At 40.5% G+C, this 15,938-nt stretch overlaps 1 protein-coding gene across 1 annotated transcript in view; it reads right to left on the bottom strand.

The window, feature by feature from the left end:
- Positions 1–6,389, bottom strand: part of DDX59 (DEAD-box helicase 59) — a 257,991-nt gene extending 251,602 nt beyond the window's left edge. The window contains exon 1 of the mRNA XM_044086047.1: positions 5,205–6,389. Within this exon, the coding sequence (XP_043941982.1) occupies positions 5,205–6,032 (828 nt within the window). The 5' untranslated portion in view covers positions 6,033–6,389. The remainder of the gene's footprint in view (positions 1–5,204) is intronic.
- Positions 6,390–15,938: the final 9,549 nt, after the last annotated feature.

The raw sequence follows: 15,938 nt of genomic DNA on the forward strand, positions 1-15,938 counted from the left end.
AATACGGAACATCCCACTCCTTTCCACTGCCACACTGCTGCACATCCCAGGCTGAGTTAGTAGTCACCATTTTACAATCCAGTGAATGTGGCAGTTGTGGGTTTCAACAAGCTTTTTAACACAATGCTACAAGGTATTACCCATACAATAATGTAAAAGCACTGTGTAAAATGATGTTTACAAATGCAACCTAACTGAAAGCTCTGTTTTTTCCTGGACAGTAGGTGTTTATGGAAAATAGAGCAGGGCAATGAGCAGGACTGCCGTATGGTAAGGGGTGGGTGGTGAAACCCAAGTCAATAATATGGGTAAAAAAACTCTTCCCAGAGAGTAAAACTAAAAGTATTACTGAGAAGACTTTACTGAGTGAGAAGTTTGCAACCAATAGGCTGGTACAGGGTATGGCATTGGGAAAATCGCAGTTGGTATGTTTGCATTAAGACTGCAAATCACACTTCTGACCATCAAGCAACCCTTCCATGCCCCACTGACCTACCCATGGTGTAAGAATACAGTGCCAGGAGTGGCGATATCATCTACAGTGGGGATTAGAGACTTTCTCTTATCCCTGACATTCATCTGTACATATCCTGTAGACACTCAAGGGCTGTGAGCACAATACAGCTTTGTGAAGGTGTGTCACCCATATCAACAACTGACATAACCCCTTAGAAGGTTATGCCAACTCTTTGCAAACAAGTGCCTTTGCCCAACTTGTGGCCTCAACTCAGGGAAAAGGATGTGTGTGTGTGTGTGTCTACACCCCCCTCCCTGGACTAGCTCATACAGTATCTGAGTCTCTATTTGAAGCTATGTTAGTGGCATCTGTTCAAGGGAGAGTAGGGCAGTGCATGTGTAACATATGCCAGCATAGCTAGCTGGAGTTTTGTAAACAATTTTATGTCATTTGACATTTGTCATTAGTTACAGCTACCAGGAAATATTTATGACACTTAATATTATGAAATTCATCAGTCAGAAAGACTGATGCTCAAGTCTAACACAAGTGACTTTTATTATTCAATTTTGACAACTTACACTACAGAAAATGCTTCTACTGTACGAGACTGCTACTTGATTCCATGCATTGCAACTGCTCTGTCTTTATAACTGTGAAAACTGCCTGGTACATACACAGTAATGAAACAGCTCAAAACAAGTCTTGCTTACATCCCTCACATTCAACAGAACTTATATATGCCAACTTCATGGTTACATATCATCGTGAAAGAAATAAAAGTCCCGAGAACAACAAATTGCTTTACTATTTAAACAATCACTTGCTTTCCTCTGACATGAGTGAGCAAATGATTTCTGAAATTTTGTGTACCAAGGACACATTGGGAAGCCAGAGGATAGAAACTGTCAAGTGCAGAGAAAGAGCATTTGGTAACTTGTTTTGGCCAAGTACATTAACATATATTGAACTAAAGGACTGCCATATTTGTAAAATGTATCACAAAAGGAATTAAATAATGTCATTACTCTTCATGAGATTCCGGACTGCCCATGAGTAAACATGCTTCAGATCTGCTCTGTAAAATTCTACTGTGTTGAGTTGAGAATCACTCAAGTATCCTGCAATTACTAAACAAATACACATTTTACCACAAGCTGCCATAACATTGCAAGCTTTTTTTACAACATGATATACTTGTCACAGATAAATGTCTACAGTTTGTGATTCAAAAGTTCATATTTTTTGTTACACCAATGGGAGCTCCAACAGATTACTTCTTCACCACCAACAATATGAAAATACTGCTTCAACCCACGGCATAAATTTCATTAACAATGTAAGACATTTAATGACACTTCTGCATTCAGCCAGTGGAATATATGAACAGTCAAACACTGCAACAGTCACATCAGTGTGCCCATATCCACGGCCAGACTTTTCCCACTGCAAATGCAGAATAGCATCTAATCTAATTGTATTTTTATTTATTTAACATTTGTTTACCGGGATAGTCCAACTGGGTTGGTAGCCCATTTTCAGCGGAGGCCCAGGGAGAAAAGCTCCACAATAACTTACAAACAGTACAAAAAGTGAATACATTGAGAGTCAGTAAAAAAAGTACACCAACACACGTTTTTTACATGAAGTAAGACTAATACAGTGTACAGAGAGAGCAAGAAATAATTAAAGTTGTGCCAACTTATTTGCATGTAGTGGACTATTATAATCTAGTGTAGTCCAGAAATTAATTATTTACAATCTAGATTTTAAATTAATACAATACTAATAGATCTAAACTGCTGCCAATATGACTTCTCATAAGAGCAGGTGAAAGATGAGTGTCATAGAAGGTGATGAGTGATTTGTGGGTAAACAATGTGGATGTACTCTAGCCTGTGGCAGTACAAGAGCACTGTTAGCTGTTGGTTAGGTGGGACCTAAGAAGTTGTTTGAACATAGTGGAGTTGGTAGTGTTAAGGATGTTTTGGGGGATAGTGTTCCGACTAAAGGGCATCACCAAAGCTGTTATAAGATTTACAGACTGAAAGAAGGGATTTACGTGTGGATCTTAAGAGTTCTGAGGTTAGAGTACGGCTGGATGAGTTTTTGAAGTACAGGACAGTTATCATGTTTGGTGATAATATTGTGGGCAGTGGATATTTGATGAAATTGGGTAAGTCAAGTCAGTTCAGCTGATGGAGTGCTGCACAGTGGTGGGACCTGTGTGGGGAATTTGTGGCAAATTTTTATTATAGCATGGTTCCAGCTATAGCCTGTCTGGTGGAATTGGTAAGGAATTGCTTGTACATGTAGAGAATGCCAAGCTTAATATGGGTTTTCTTGATAAATTCTGAGATATTTTTCTCAAAGTTAAGGTTGCTATCAATAGTGACTCCTAAAAGTTTTGTATGGGATGTGGGTTCTATTTTAACATTATTAGCAGAGAAGACAGCAAAGGGAGCTGTTGGATTTTTGTTAGAAAAAAGAATGAGTTTAGTTTTCTTGGGATTTAATACAAGTTGTTGGTTGGAAAGCTAGGATTCTATTTCTGTGAAGGATTTTTGTGTTTTTTGTTGGAGCTGGGAGAGTGAGGGAGCCACTCATATTAGAGCTGAATCATCTGCATATTGAACAGTGATAGCCAGGTTGGTGGCAGTATGCAGATTGTTAGTGAAGACTAAAGAGCAGTGAGCCTAAGACTGAACCTTGAGGGACCTCTACCAATACTAGCAAGTGGGAGGATAGGTCATTTTTCCATTTGACAACTTGATGGTGGCTCTGTGAGGTAGCTCTGAAACCAAGATAGTGTGGAGTGGGACAGGTTAAGTGAGGCAAATTCTTGTAACAGTTTTTGGTGTGACACTGTGTCAAAAGCCTTGGACATGTCTAAAAAGATAAATGCTACTTGTTGGCCATTGTTTTTTAGCTGATTAATACTGTCTGTGACTAAGGAGGGCAGTAGTTGTACTATGGTTAGGCCTGAAACCATGCTGGGAGTTAGTTAGGAGTTTGTGATTAGTTAGATATCCCATAAGCTGGGTGTGGACACATTTTTCCAAGATTTTTGAGAGGGGAGATAAGATGGCTATTGGTCTATAGTTTGTGAATTTGGTTGACACTAGAGGGATGATATAAGAGGTCTTCGAAAGTTTGGGAACATACTGCTCATTGATTGATCTATTAATGAATATAGAAATAAGATAGGCTACGGAATTTGCAGCTAACTTGAGGTAAGTGTTTGCTAACTGGGTTTTAATTTATGCAGTAATTTTCTTATTGTGGATATTTGGATGGGTGTCAGGGAGAAGGCAGTGGAATTGTTAGGGGGTGGGGATAGAATGGTTGGAGGGGAGTGGGTTGAGTGACTTAAGAAAGATAAGATGGAGTTAGTAAAGAAAGAGTTAAACTGGGTGGCCAAAGAATCTGTAGTATTAGAGGTGGTGGGAGAAGGAGTTGAGGATTGTCCAGGTTGAAGACTTTTTTTATACTACTACAGAATTTTTGAGGGTTGTTATGATGGGTGCTTTGAATTTGAGTACAGTAGGCTCTTTTATCCTTTTTGAGTTCGGTTTTGGCTTTGTTTCTTAGGTGATGGTAGGTCTCAAAACAGTTTTGGGTTTTGTTGATGTAATACAGGGTCTAGGACTTGTCTCTATCTTTGAGTAGCTGTTTGGAGTCATTAGACAGCCATAATATTCTCCATTTATGTTCTCCTATTCTTTCTAAACACTTTATCCCCAGTTATTGGTCCAAATTCTTCTCCTTGTTCTCTACCTCTCCATCTTTTTTCCTTTTACATATCCTAAAACATTCTCTCTGTCTCACCTCTTAATACTAACCCTCCATTTTCTCCTTTTCTCTCCTCCTATCAAGTTCATTTTCAAATATGTTTCATAGTTGTTTACGTGACACTGCTGTTACTTATTGACGCTCTGATTAAATTTGGTATATTTGTTGATTACTTGTATACCTCTATTTACAATGTTCTTTATGTAATGCTATAATTTTTCTTAAGCTTTTCTCCCTGGGCCTACATTGAAAAGAGGGTAGCTTTCTGCCCAGTCAGACTATCCCAGTAAACAAATCCAATAAATAAATAATAAACCAACTTTATGTTATGGATATGAATGCCTCCAGAAACCCTTTTAAGAAAAGTAATTTATCTTACAGGGTATCAAAATAAATGGTATACACTGTGAGATTCACAAAAATATCCACAATATTTTGCCTAATAAACAATGGGTGAAATTCTGCAAACTTATTTGTATTAATATTTAAATGCCTTATACCTAAGCACTGTACACACAAGAAAGGCATTACAGCAAACAGTGCATTAAAAGGTGTAAAGTCCCAAGTCCCACTGCAATTCCCCTTCACCTAGTATGCAGAGATTTTGATATAAACTGTGCATAACATGACAATACAACATAAACATGTTAAAATCAGAAGTAGCTCACAGAGAACTGGTTTCCCATAAGGCACAGAAAGACAGTTCTGATAAAGTGTGCTACTAAGGTGTCGCATAGGCTGCTTATTATTTATTTTATTCTGTTCACCCTAGTCCATTGGTGTTGTCCTCTTTCTCCTAGAGAAGGAGATGAGGAATCATATCTTTGCAAAGTTATTCTTACATTAGCATTTAGTTTAACAAACCATACATAAAATATTTATAAAACCATAATTATGTTTAGAAGTCTATATTATCCTCTGCTGAACCTAGCCCACCTTATGTCACAATACTTACCCCTTTCAAAGCTTTCATGATGACAGGAAGAAGGAAAGCAGCCGTTTTTCCAGAGCCTGTGTCAGCACTAGCCACAATATCCCTTCCCATTATTCCAAGTGGAATCATCTGCATTTGGATGGGGGTTGGGACGTCATAACTAGATTTCTTTAAATTCGTATTTATGATTTCAGGGAAGCCACAGTGCTCAAACTCTATTATGGGTCTGACCAACTTCGTACCATCAACAACAATGCCCAGCTGCAATTTAAGATTGTCAACCTGCTCATTTGACAGATCTGAAATAAATGGGTGCTCGCTATAACCAGATATGTCGCTATTATTTTCAGGAAAGCAAGATTGAGCACCTTCAACTACATCCGCGGAAGATGCCACAGAAATATCAGGAGCTAAGACTATTTGACCTTTTGCAGAAAAGAGATGCTTAGCTTTACACTCCAAACTGCACACATCATTATCAGTATCATCACATATGTATTCTCCATAACGCCCGCACACAACGCAGACAGGTTCCCCAGCTTCTGGCCAGCGCTGGCTCTTGCTAAAAGATTTGACAGGTTCTTCTTCTGCAATATCTTCGATTTCCGCCTCGGCACACGTCTGCCCGCTGCTAATAACAGATGACCAGCTACTCGAAGGATTTTCAGTAGGAAAAGTTTTAACTAAGTCGCTGCCATGTTCAGTGTCTTTAGGAGATGCATGTCTCACTTCGCCACAATTATCGGGATCCTCAACACAGACAGGAAGCAGTTTGCTTTTTTTGCTACTATTAAGTTCGTTGTTTTCCGTAGGTCTTTTAATTACTTTAAGTGATCTTGGGATGAACATTCTGCAATAGTGGGCTCGTCCAACATACACCAAACACCATATAAATTCTGAGCGGCTTTTTAAGTGGCTCGGTTAAAAAGTCACCCTGTTTTAAAATTCTGGAATCGGTACCCGACTTAATCCATTAATGTGTAACTATACCGTTTGTCTGAAACACTGACATATAACTGGTCATTTTACCTGTGTCTAAAATCAGACAGCATACACACAACACCCTTTTGACCATCAGGTCCTTCTATTATTTTACCGACTGGAACGCATTTCCTAGACAACACGTTCCGTGACTGAGAAGAAGAGTTAGCTATAGCAGTTCTAGTAGTGAATTTTGTATAGGCTTCCTCCATCCTCGTGTGCATCGTTCATGTATTATTTATTTATTTTCATTTCTGTTTGGTTGGCTATCTTATTTAGAAAAGCACGGAAGTAGAAGTGTAGTGTAGAAGATTCATACTGTTTTATTATACCATTGTTTGTGGGGCAGAAACGTAGTTGCAAATAGTTTTCAAACATTAGCTGAACTAAATGAACCACCATGAATAGTTTGTTCAGTAGTTGAACCAAAGTATATAAGTAGCCCTTAAGATACATAACTGGTGATATTATTCACCGCCATAAACCCAGGCCCCAAGACCATGATGTGTTAGGGTTACCAACCACCTCTCCCTCTTTGCGAGGGAAAGTCCCACTTTGGGTAGTTCGGTAATCTCCAAGTGTAGTAACTCGCAGTCAGTTCTGCGCAGCTTTGGGCGTGGCTTAAATGATTGGCAGGGGAAAGTCGAGTATGAGTGGCAGTCATGCTAATTAACACAGACTTAAAAACATTACATTAACTAAATACCGTCACACGCATATGAAACCGCACAAATGATAAAAAGCTACCCAACTGCAGACTTGTAGAGCACTTGGCAGTCTCCAGCAACTCCCTGCTGGACTGGTATCAGTTTCTACGGGATGTCTGCAGTTGGAAACTTCTGCAGGACCGGATGCTGCTGGGTGGCCCAGCTAAAGAGGTTTAGATCGATGAATGTTTGCTTGTGAAAGTAAAATATAACCGCGGTCGAGTCTTGGCCAAAATGGACCGTTGGATATTTGGCATATACGACTGCACTCTGTAAAGTGGGTACCTGACCTTTGTTGCCAAATGGGATGCAGCTACTTTAATCCCAATTATCAAACAGCATGTCTTACCCGGGACAGTGATAGCGTCTGATGAATGGGCTGCATACAGGGGCATTCCTGAACTTTCCGGGATCGTACACCCACCTTACTGTAAACCACAGTAAGAATTTTGCTGACCCTCAGACTGGCGCACATACAAATGCTGTTGAGGGCATGTGGTCCCGATGCAAGAAGCAACTGAGGCAGATGAATGGGACTCTCAGGCATATGGTGGACAGCCACTTAGATGAGTTTGTGTGGCGTGAAAAATACAGCAAGCAGGATAAAGATTTGTTCCTGTGCCTACTTGGACATATGAAAGAGTACCAAGATTCGCGTTAGCAGGAACTGGGTGGCCGTGCAAATGGTTGAAATTTTGATGGCAGACTTGAATAAAAAGACTGTTTGTGACTGCACCTTGTGAAGATAAAACTGACTTTACTACCGTACAAAGTTTTTACCAAAAGGGATGACAATTGTACAATGGTTTTATGACTTAAACGGTATGGTTTATGTTCATAGGTTCATACTAGGCTATCTGCCCTAGGGCATTTATAAGCCTAGCCAGAGTGTGTATGGCTTTCGCCACCCATTTTAACTTAATTTTGCTATGCCCTTTTTCGAGGTTAGTATACTGCGCTTCTGTCTAACAGTGACACAGAAGTGATACCCGGGGTAAACCTACGATCTCCCATCCACTCATCTAGATTCCTCTTGAAGAGAGTCAATGAGGGACTCTGCCTAACCTGGACTGGGATTTTATTCCAGAGTGAAGGGAGCCTCTGGGTTATGAATCTGTCCCTCCAGCATGTCCTGTTTATTTCAGTGCTGAGGTTTAAGTCCCTCGAGCGCGTAGCTCGATGGGATTTGGATTTTCTGAGGTGCAGCATGTCCATTAATTCCGGGTTGGACATGGCTTTATAAGTCAGGCACAGATCGCCTCTGAGCAGGCGGTATGCCACTGAGCAGGCGGTATGCCACTGAGTAGAGCTGGAGTTTCTTTAATCGGGCAGCATACGGCATCTGTTTGAGCCCCTTGATCCTCTTGGTGAGGTACTTTTGGGGTCTTTCCAGTTGCTGCAGGTGTCTGGTAAGGTGCATCCCAAAAGGGGCATTGTACTCAATTATGGGCCTGATGAGGGATGAGTAAAGAGGCACGATGACCTCCCCTGATCTAGATGTGAATCCCTTCATGATTAGGTGGGCTATATAAAATGTTTTTCTAACCACTTTGGCCACGTGGTTGTCAAATGAGAGATTGCTATCAACTTGGGTCCCCAGGTCCCTAATTACTTCTTCTGTACTTAATGGATTACCACCTATGTGGTAATTTGTGGGCACTTTGTTTTTGCCAAAGGGGATGACTATACACTTTTTGGCGTTTAGCTTGAGGCCATGGCTCTGGCACCAGTTGTCTGTATCTATGAGGCCCTTTTGGAGGATGCTTGTGTCGGCTGGAGAGTCTATTATGGTGCCCAGTTTGCAGTCATCTGCGAACTTGGTCAGCCACAGTCCTTCCAGGTTGGCCTGTACCTCCGAGAAATATATACCGAACAAGAGTGGTCCCAAGACTGAGCCTTGTGGGGCGCCACTTGTAACTGGTTTGGAGTCTGACATGGCTCCAGCTATTCTAACCATGTGGGTTCTGTCCTTGAGCCAGTTTGCAACCCATCTAGTGACATAGGGGTTTATATTTAAGCTGGTGAGCTTATCTATACTGCCCGAGTAGGGTATTGTATCGAAGGCTTTTGCGAGGTCCAGGTAGGCTGTGTGGACCACCTTCCCCTTGTCAATGGCCTTGGTGACTGTTTCAAAGAAATTGACCAGGTTTAAGAGGCAGGATCTGCCCTTAACAAAGCCGAACTGGGGAGGATCCAGTGTCTGTAGGTCCCCAATATCTTTATTTATAAGGTCCATGATGATCCTTTCCATAGCTTTGCAGACCAAGCTAGTGAGACTTATGGGGCGATAGTTTCCAGGATCCGTTGAGGCACCACCTTTGTGGAGAGGGACCACTGTTGCTGTACGCCACTCTTTGGGTACATATCCTGTAGTAGGGCTGAGATTGAACAGTAGTTTTAGGTTTGGGTTTAGCTCTTCTTGGAGTTCATGTAGGATGCAGCCCGGGACACCGTCTGGTCCCATTTATGCTGTGTTTTTTGCTTTGGAGAGGGCGCTCTTACCTGAGCATCTGAGATGTCAGGAGCAGCACTCTGCTGGGAAAGATATTAGCCCTTTTGGTGGGGAGGAGGGAGAAGTTTGCGCTGAACCTGTCAGCTAGGATGTTGGCAATGTCTGTGGGTTCGGTGTATTTTTTGTCATTTTGGACTAATTCTGAGCATATCTGGGAATTCCCACCCAGGTTCCTAACATAACTAAAGAAAGCCTTGTGATTATCCTTAGTGTCCTGTGCAATTTTTCTCTCGAAGCTGGCCTTAGACGATTTTATGAGTGCCCGTAGTTTTTTGCTAATACTGATCAGAGATGCCTTCCCTTTTTGGGATTTTGCTCTGTCATGTAGTAGCTTCCTCCTTCTATTGTATAGTTTGTTTATGGCTGGGGTCCACCAGACAGGACGTCTGCCTTTGGAGGATTGGGTCTTGGTTTTATTTGGGATTGCATGATCCATGCATTCCTGAAGGTGTTCATAGAATGCGTTTATAAAGGATTTTGTGGTCTGGGCCATATTATCCAGAGGCCCAGGGGCTTTGAAGGATTCCACCTCGGTTTTGAGGAGTGTGAAATTTGCTTTAGAGAAGTTTTTCACTGTGGTTTTCTGGGCATGGGGTGGGGTCGGGATGTGAATATCCAGTGAGATTAGTTTATGGTCTGATCTTACCAGTGAGGGATACACTTCTGGTCTGGAGCATAGAGTCCCCATGTTGGTGATGATCAGGTCCAGTATGTTTTCCTCTCTTGTGGGAGTGGTAACAAGTTGTTCCATAGCATTTGAGTTTATAAATTCTAGGAACCTTTGGGCTAGGGTGTTGGAGCTAGAGTAATGCTCCCAGTCTATGGTTGGGTAGTTGAAGTCACCCAATATAATGGTGTTTGGAGAGACCTTCATATTTTCCAGTGTTCTCAGGAAGGCCGAGTGGGGTTCCTGGGTTTGGGAGGGTGGTCTTTGGCAGGCTATAAACTGGAAGGCAGTTTTACCCACTGTTAGTTGCACATGGATAGTCTCTGATGCTTCGTGCTGTGCCACCAACCTGGAGGTGTGGGTATCTTTGACGAATATTGATACTTCCCCTCCTTTTGTGGTTCGGTCCAAGTTTTGGGGCCGAAAAGCATGGTATGAGGTATAACCTGGTAGTGCTGGGGTGCTCTCGAGAGCCTTGAACCAGCCTGTTACTGCACAGATATCGATGTTCTCCATGCTAAGGAGAGTTTCGAGTGCGTGCATCTTGAGGTTTAGACTTCTGGCGTTGAGTAGCATTACTCTTAGTTTCTTATCCCTTGTGATACCTATGGAGGTGGGTTTGTCTTTTGAGCCTTGCCTAAAAAAGGCACTATGGGGGTAGCAAGAGCCTTTGCCAATATCCGAAAGCCCAGGGGTGACAGGTGCAAGCCGTCCCTAGCGAAGCATCGTGGCTTGTCGAGCATGTCATCCCAGGCTGACAGGCATTGGATCCCCTTTGAATGACACCAATACTTAAGCCAATTGTTGAAATTGATAATCTTGTCTTCATACTGTGGCATCATTCTTGGTGAGGGTAAGATGCTACTCAAGGTCAGGGTCATACCGGCCTGGGCTACATGCCCAGAGAGCTCCTCTGTCTCTTTTCATGTAGTCCAGGGAGGTACGTCTCAGGTCATTCACACCAGCATGGACAATGATGTGCATGTGCATACCGTTATTTTTAATGTCTGAGTTGCTATTTGCAATGGTTTTCATGAATAAAATTAACGGTACGATTCAAGGAATTCTTTTTGTGCATTGTTATGATTTGACTCATCTTTGTGATTACTTAAATACAGTGAATATTATAAGTGACTTTACTACTGTACATAGTTGTTACCAAAAGGAATGACAATAGTCTGACTTGCTATTTGCAATGGTTTTCAGAGGGACAATCATTTCTTGAACGATTGTGTGCATTACTATGATTTGACTCATCATACTTATATTATATGCTTTACTTGTGTTTAGCTACGGCAGGAGCAAAATATTTTTAATGTCTGAGTTACTATTTGCAATGGTTTTCATGAATAAAATTAACAGTATGATTCAAGGAATTCTTTGTGTGCATTGTTGTGATTTGACTCATCTTTGCAATGGTTTTCAATTAACGGTACAATTTTGTTGCATTGCTATGATTTGACTCATCTTTGCAATGGTTTTCAATTAACGGTACAATTTTGTTGCATTGCTATGATTTGACTCAACATACTTACACGGCAGGAGCAAAATTAATATTCATGTGGGTGCGGGCTGGAGGCGTGTTTGGGGCGGGATTTGCTACTGCGCATCCTGCAAGGTAATACACTTGGAGATTACCGGCAGTTCTGTCCTGTGAAAAAAACTAAAAAATGGCAAATGTCCTGAGAGTTTTAAGACAAAATGCATTTCTTAAGTTTTTTTTAATAGTTGTATAAAACAATTATTTTGTATCTGAAACACGAAAATATATGAAATAGCACAAGCAACTCAAATGCTACAAAATAAGTTTTTATTTTGGCAAAAAAGTGATGTTCTGTACTTTGTACTGGCCGGGGGGTATGTTTTGTCTTGCAAAATCTCAAATTTCTACAAAAAATGTCCCACTTTGTGCATCTGAAAAGGTGGCAACCCTATGATGTGTTTGTATATGCTGCAGAGGAGACCACTGAAAACTGCTGAAAGAACGTTGATTTAAGGGATGCAGACTGAGACATTTAGTGTTTTGCTTCTGTTGCTTGGTTTTCTGAATGGAATGGATTTTTTCCTTTAGGAACAGAGTAAAATTAAAAAAAAAAAACAGGCTAATAAGACCCCACATATGTGCAGAACGTGATATGGATATCAGGGAAAATAAATGAGCCGTTTACCATGTTGCCTGCTACAGAGTAGGATGACTGGAGGCAGAAGTGTACTATCCATTAGTGTTACTATTACTTCCCTCTTTTCTGTGATTTTTTTTCCTTTACATTTTTATTTCACGAGGGACAGAGTTCTGACTTGCTTGGCAGTACCTAGAGACACAGCAGCAAAAAAAAGAAATGATTGTCCCTCTATTCAAAGTCTTGGGTTGCAGGGATGAAACCCCTCTTTCGATCAGCAGTGGCTGAACAAGTCTTCACTTCTGAACACATGCACGAGACCGAGAGAAAGATTTTGGGAGCAGGGCTATTAGGATTTACAAAAAATAAAATGGAAATATAGTTCACTATCCCCAGTACTAGGTTATTTATGGTGTACAAATCATACATCACCGGCTATTCCTTCTCTCACCAGCTCAGCTACCAAATACAAGGATTGGCTTCATATGCAGGAACTAGAGGCATTTTCTTGCTCCTACACTGTTAAATCAGGTTTACATCTTTACTTTAAACAGACCTCTTTTCAAAATGAAGGCAATCAATTGCATCTTGACAAATGAGATAGACAACACTCCGACAGCTCCCAGCAATGACCAAGGTCTTTATGAGACAATTTTTGAACTACTTCAATCTCCCTGTTTCAAAGAGATTTTGTATAATGATAGCACTGTACTCCTGCCCCCCCACCCCCAAAAAAATGAAGATGTACCTTCCTAGTCTTGTTTTTTTTTTTTGTAATTTGCACACACTATTGCTGTCATTAATATGATAAGCTTCGTTAGAACTAGGTTGCTTGTGTACAATGTTTGAACATCAGGCAGACAGAGGGTACCCATCATAGTTCACTATGGAGAGTATAGTTTTTCAGTGAAGATCTTGTATATCTGTGTTATTATATATTATATTCAAGAAACAAAAGTGCAGGACTAGATGTTTACTTTATTTGGCATTATATCTAGCACACTGATGAACAGTCTGATACACATTGACTTTTTACTTCGATAAAGAGTATAAAGTCTTATCCACAATAAAGATACAAACTATGCATTCATCACTGTTCCAGTCATTATCATTGAATGTGATCTAAGTACACTTGAATTAAATATTTTGCTGTAATTTGCATAGCTTTCTATATGGAAAATAGAAAATGTATATTATGTGTTGCTGCTACATATAACTTAGATCTGATGAAGCTCTGACAAGAACAAAATGTTCATCTGTTTTAACTTAAACTGTGGTTTAAACAAGCAGTACCACCTTGAATCCACTTTTCTTATTTTTAATGACAGTGCAAAGTGATCTATGGCATGGATCTTGCATAAGAAGTTTTGACAGCACTCTAATAATTCACATGCTGATATCAAGCGTGATCATTTGTGCACAATTAATTTTCCATTTTTGTGTTAAAAACTAATATGAGAAGTAAAGAAAGTGTATATCTTGGGTGTTTGAGGGGTAAGTAAACTACATATGCAGATGCTTATTTAAACAGGGGTGCCAGGTGTGTGTGTGTGTGTGTGTGTGTGTGTGTGTAATCAGTCACATACAAATAGGGCATGGAATTAGATAAGACATCCAAATTTTGTACATTTGCTGTGTTCATGTAATTGACTGCAACAAGTCGTCATGTTAATGCATATCCCAATCTAAAGAAGTACCAGCTGCAGTGTAAGTTTTACTTTGCTTCTGGCACTTGTCACTCTAAATGCTTGGAGAAGATGAACAATGCAACTAGCATCCCTCAGAGAGAACAGCAGATGTAGATCACTGTTCTACCACACCTATGTAACCTTTGTGATCACTTCTGCTAGCCACAGAAAAAAAATACTTGATTTCTAGTGCTGCCCCTCCCCACATAGTCACCCCAAATGCCTGAAGGATATTGCTGAATGCTGTACTGAAAGTACCATGGTACTTAGTGTTTCACGCATCATCTGATCACAGGTTTTCCCCAAAGTGCTCTCTTAAACACCTGCATTAATTAAAAATAGGCAGCTACTGAAGCAACTCTCCTCGCACTAGTATGACACCAAACTTCAACCTAGCAGTAGTATGAGTACACTGATGTTTTTGGGTTACTATTATACTGAAAGTGAAGCTGCACTAGTCGCTAGCATTTTTGAATCAACTGAAACTGAGGAAGTGGATGAGGATGGATTTGTGATCCCATAGATGGGACCACTATACATCAGGGTGTCATTAATATTTCACACAAAGCTGGCTGGTAGTGGGACTATTACTGTTTCATTTAGGAGTAATTAAGTGATCCTGGGGATGGGGGAGATATTAGTGTTTTTCTTATAAATGTTGAGTAAAATGGGGAACTTAAGAAAGGAGCAAGGTAGTAGTCTGTCTACTAATAAGGAGCTTTGCCACATACATGCCTTTTTGTATAGTCTGCATTATGACATGCAAATCCCACTTTTCCCCCCCTTTACATCTTTATTTTGTACAGTACTTAATAGTTCATACACTGATGCTTAGCATAGCTTTGCCTTGGTGCACATTGCAGGATACACTGACATACCTCTTCATTTTGCTGGTTATGGCTTAAGGTGGGCGTATCCACTTGATAACTTGCATGATATACAGAGCTTTAAAGGATCTCTTAATTTTTTAACTCTTTGCTTAGAGTACATCCCTATAGTAATCTGAGTACAAGAGGATGTTCTCAGTAAAAAGTAATATCACCTTTACTATGAAATGTGACAACCTCATATCTCAGAAATTTCAACCTCTGTGTATAATCCCCTTCTCAGTTAAATTCAGGCCCTCAGTTCATATCTTCAAAAAGGAATTGGATGACTACATGGGCACCCGCAGCTGCAATGCTGGATCCAGAGTTTCAGTGCAGTGCACTTCACTGGTTTTACTTTATCAGAATCATGATCCTCAGACCCCCTCAGTCATTCCTTCTACTTAGTATTTCATCGCTATGCATTGTCAGCCACCATTCTCCTAGGAGACTTCAAATAACCCTTCATTAGCTGGGGGACTTAGATGTCCTCAAAGCTGTCTTAGAAATTACTGGACATCATCAATACAAACTCTCTGGACAAGTTAGTATGCACCCCAACCAGGGGTGATAAAATCCTGGGCTTGGTCCTTACTAATATGGGGCAGCTTTGCTCACCACCAGTTGTAACCTCTTCCCTGGTCAAAGCAGAACAAAAATCAGTCACATTCATTTTAAGACTGAAGCTGGAAGCATCTTCCAGTACCTTGGTATTCAGAAATTATTCAAAAGCTGCTTCCATCTTGACCCTACCACTTGTATGTAATCCTTTGCTGTCAAATTCTGTGTCATTTAAATAGATGCATCTGTCCCCTCAGATGTAAATGCAATGTCAAATTTAAAATTATACCCATATGATGGAACCCTAATATAAACAGGCTGTATAATAAAAAAAAATAATTGTGGACAAAAACTAAAATTAACACTCAAGATGGTAATAATTCTCTCGCTAAACTTAGCAAGGAACCTGGACCCTGAATAAATCAACCAAAACCAGCACTGCAAAGAGATAATAGTAAAGAACATTACATACACAGACCAGAGGACATAGCCAATATACTAGCAGACAAATTTAGTTAAACTTTACACCTCCCCCTTATATTCCCATATCATATACCCACATTGATACCCCTTCCCTCAAATCTCCCAAGAACAAGTCCTCAAGGCACTATCCAAGGCCAAGAATATTACCTCAATGGGGCTGGATAACACAT

This window comes from Protopterus annectens, chromosome 10.part0, assembly GCF_019279795.1.
Source record: "Protopterus annectens isolate FY-2018-M chromosome 10.part0, PAN1.0, whole genome shotgun sequence".
Classification (NCBI taxonomy): domain Eukaryota; kingdom Metazoa; phylum Chordata; order Ceratodontiformes; family Protopteridae; genus Protopterus; species Protopterus annectens.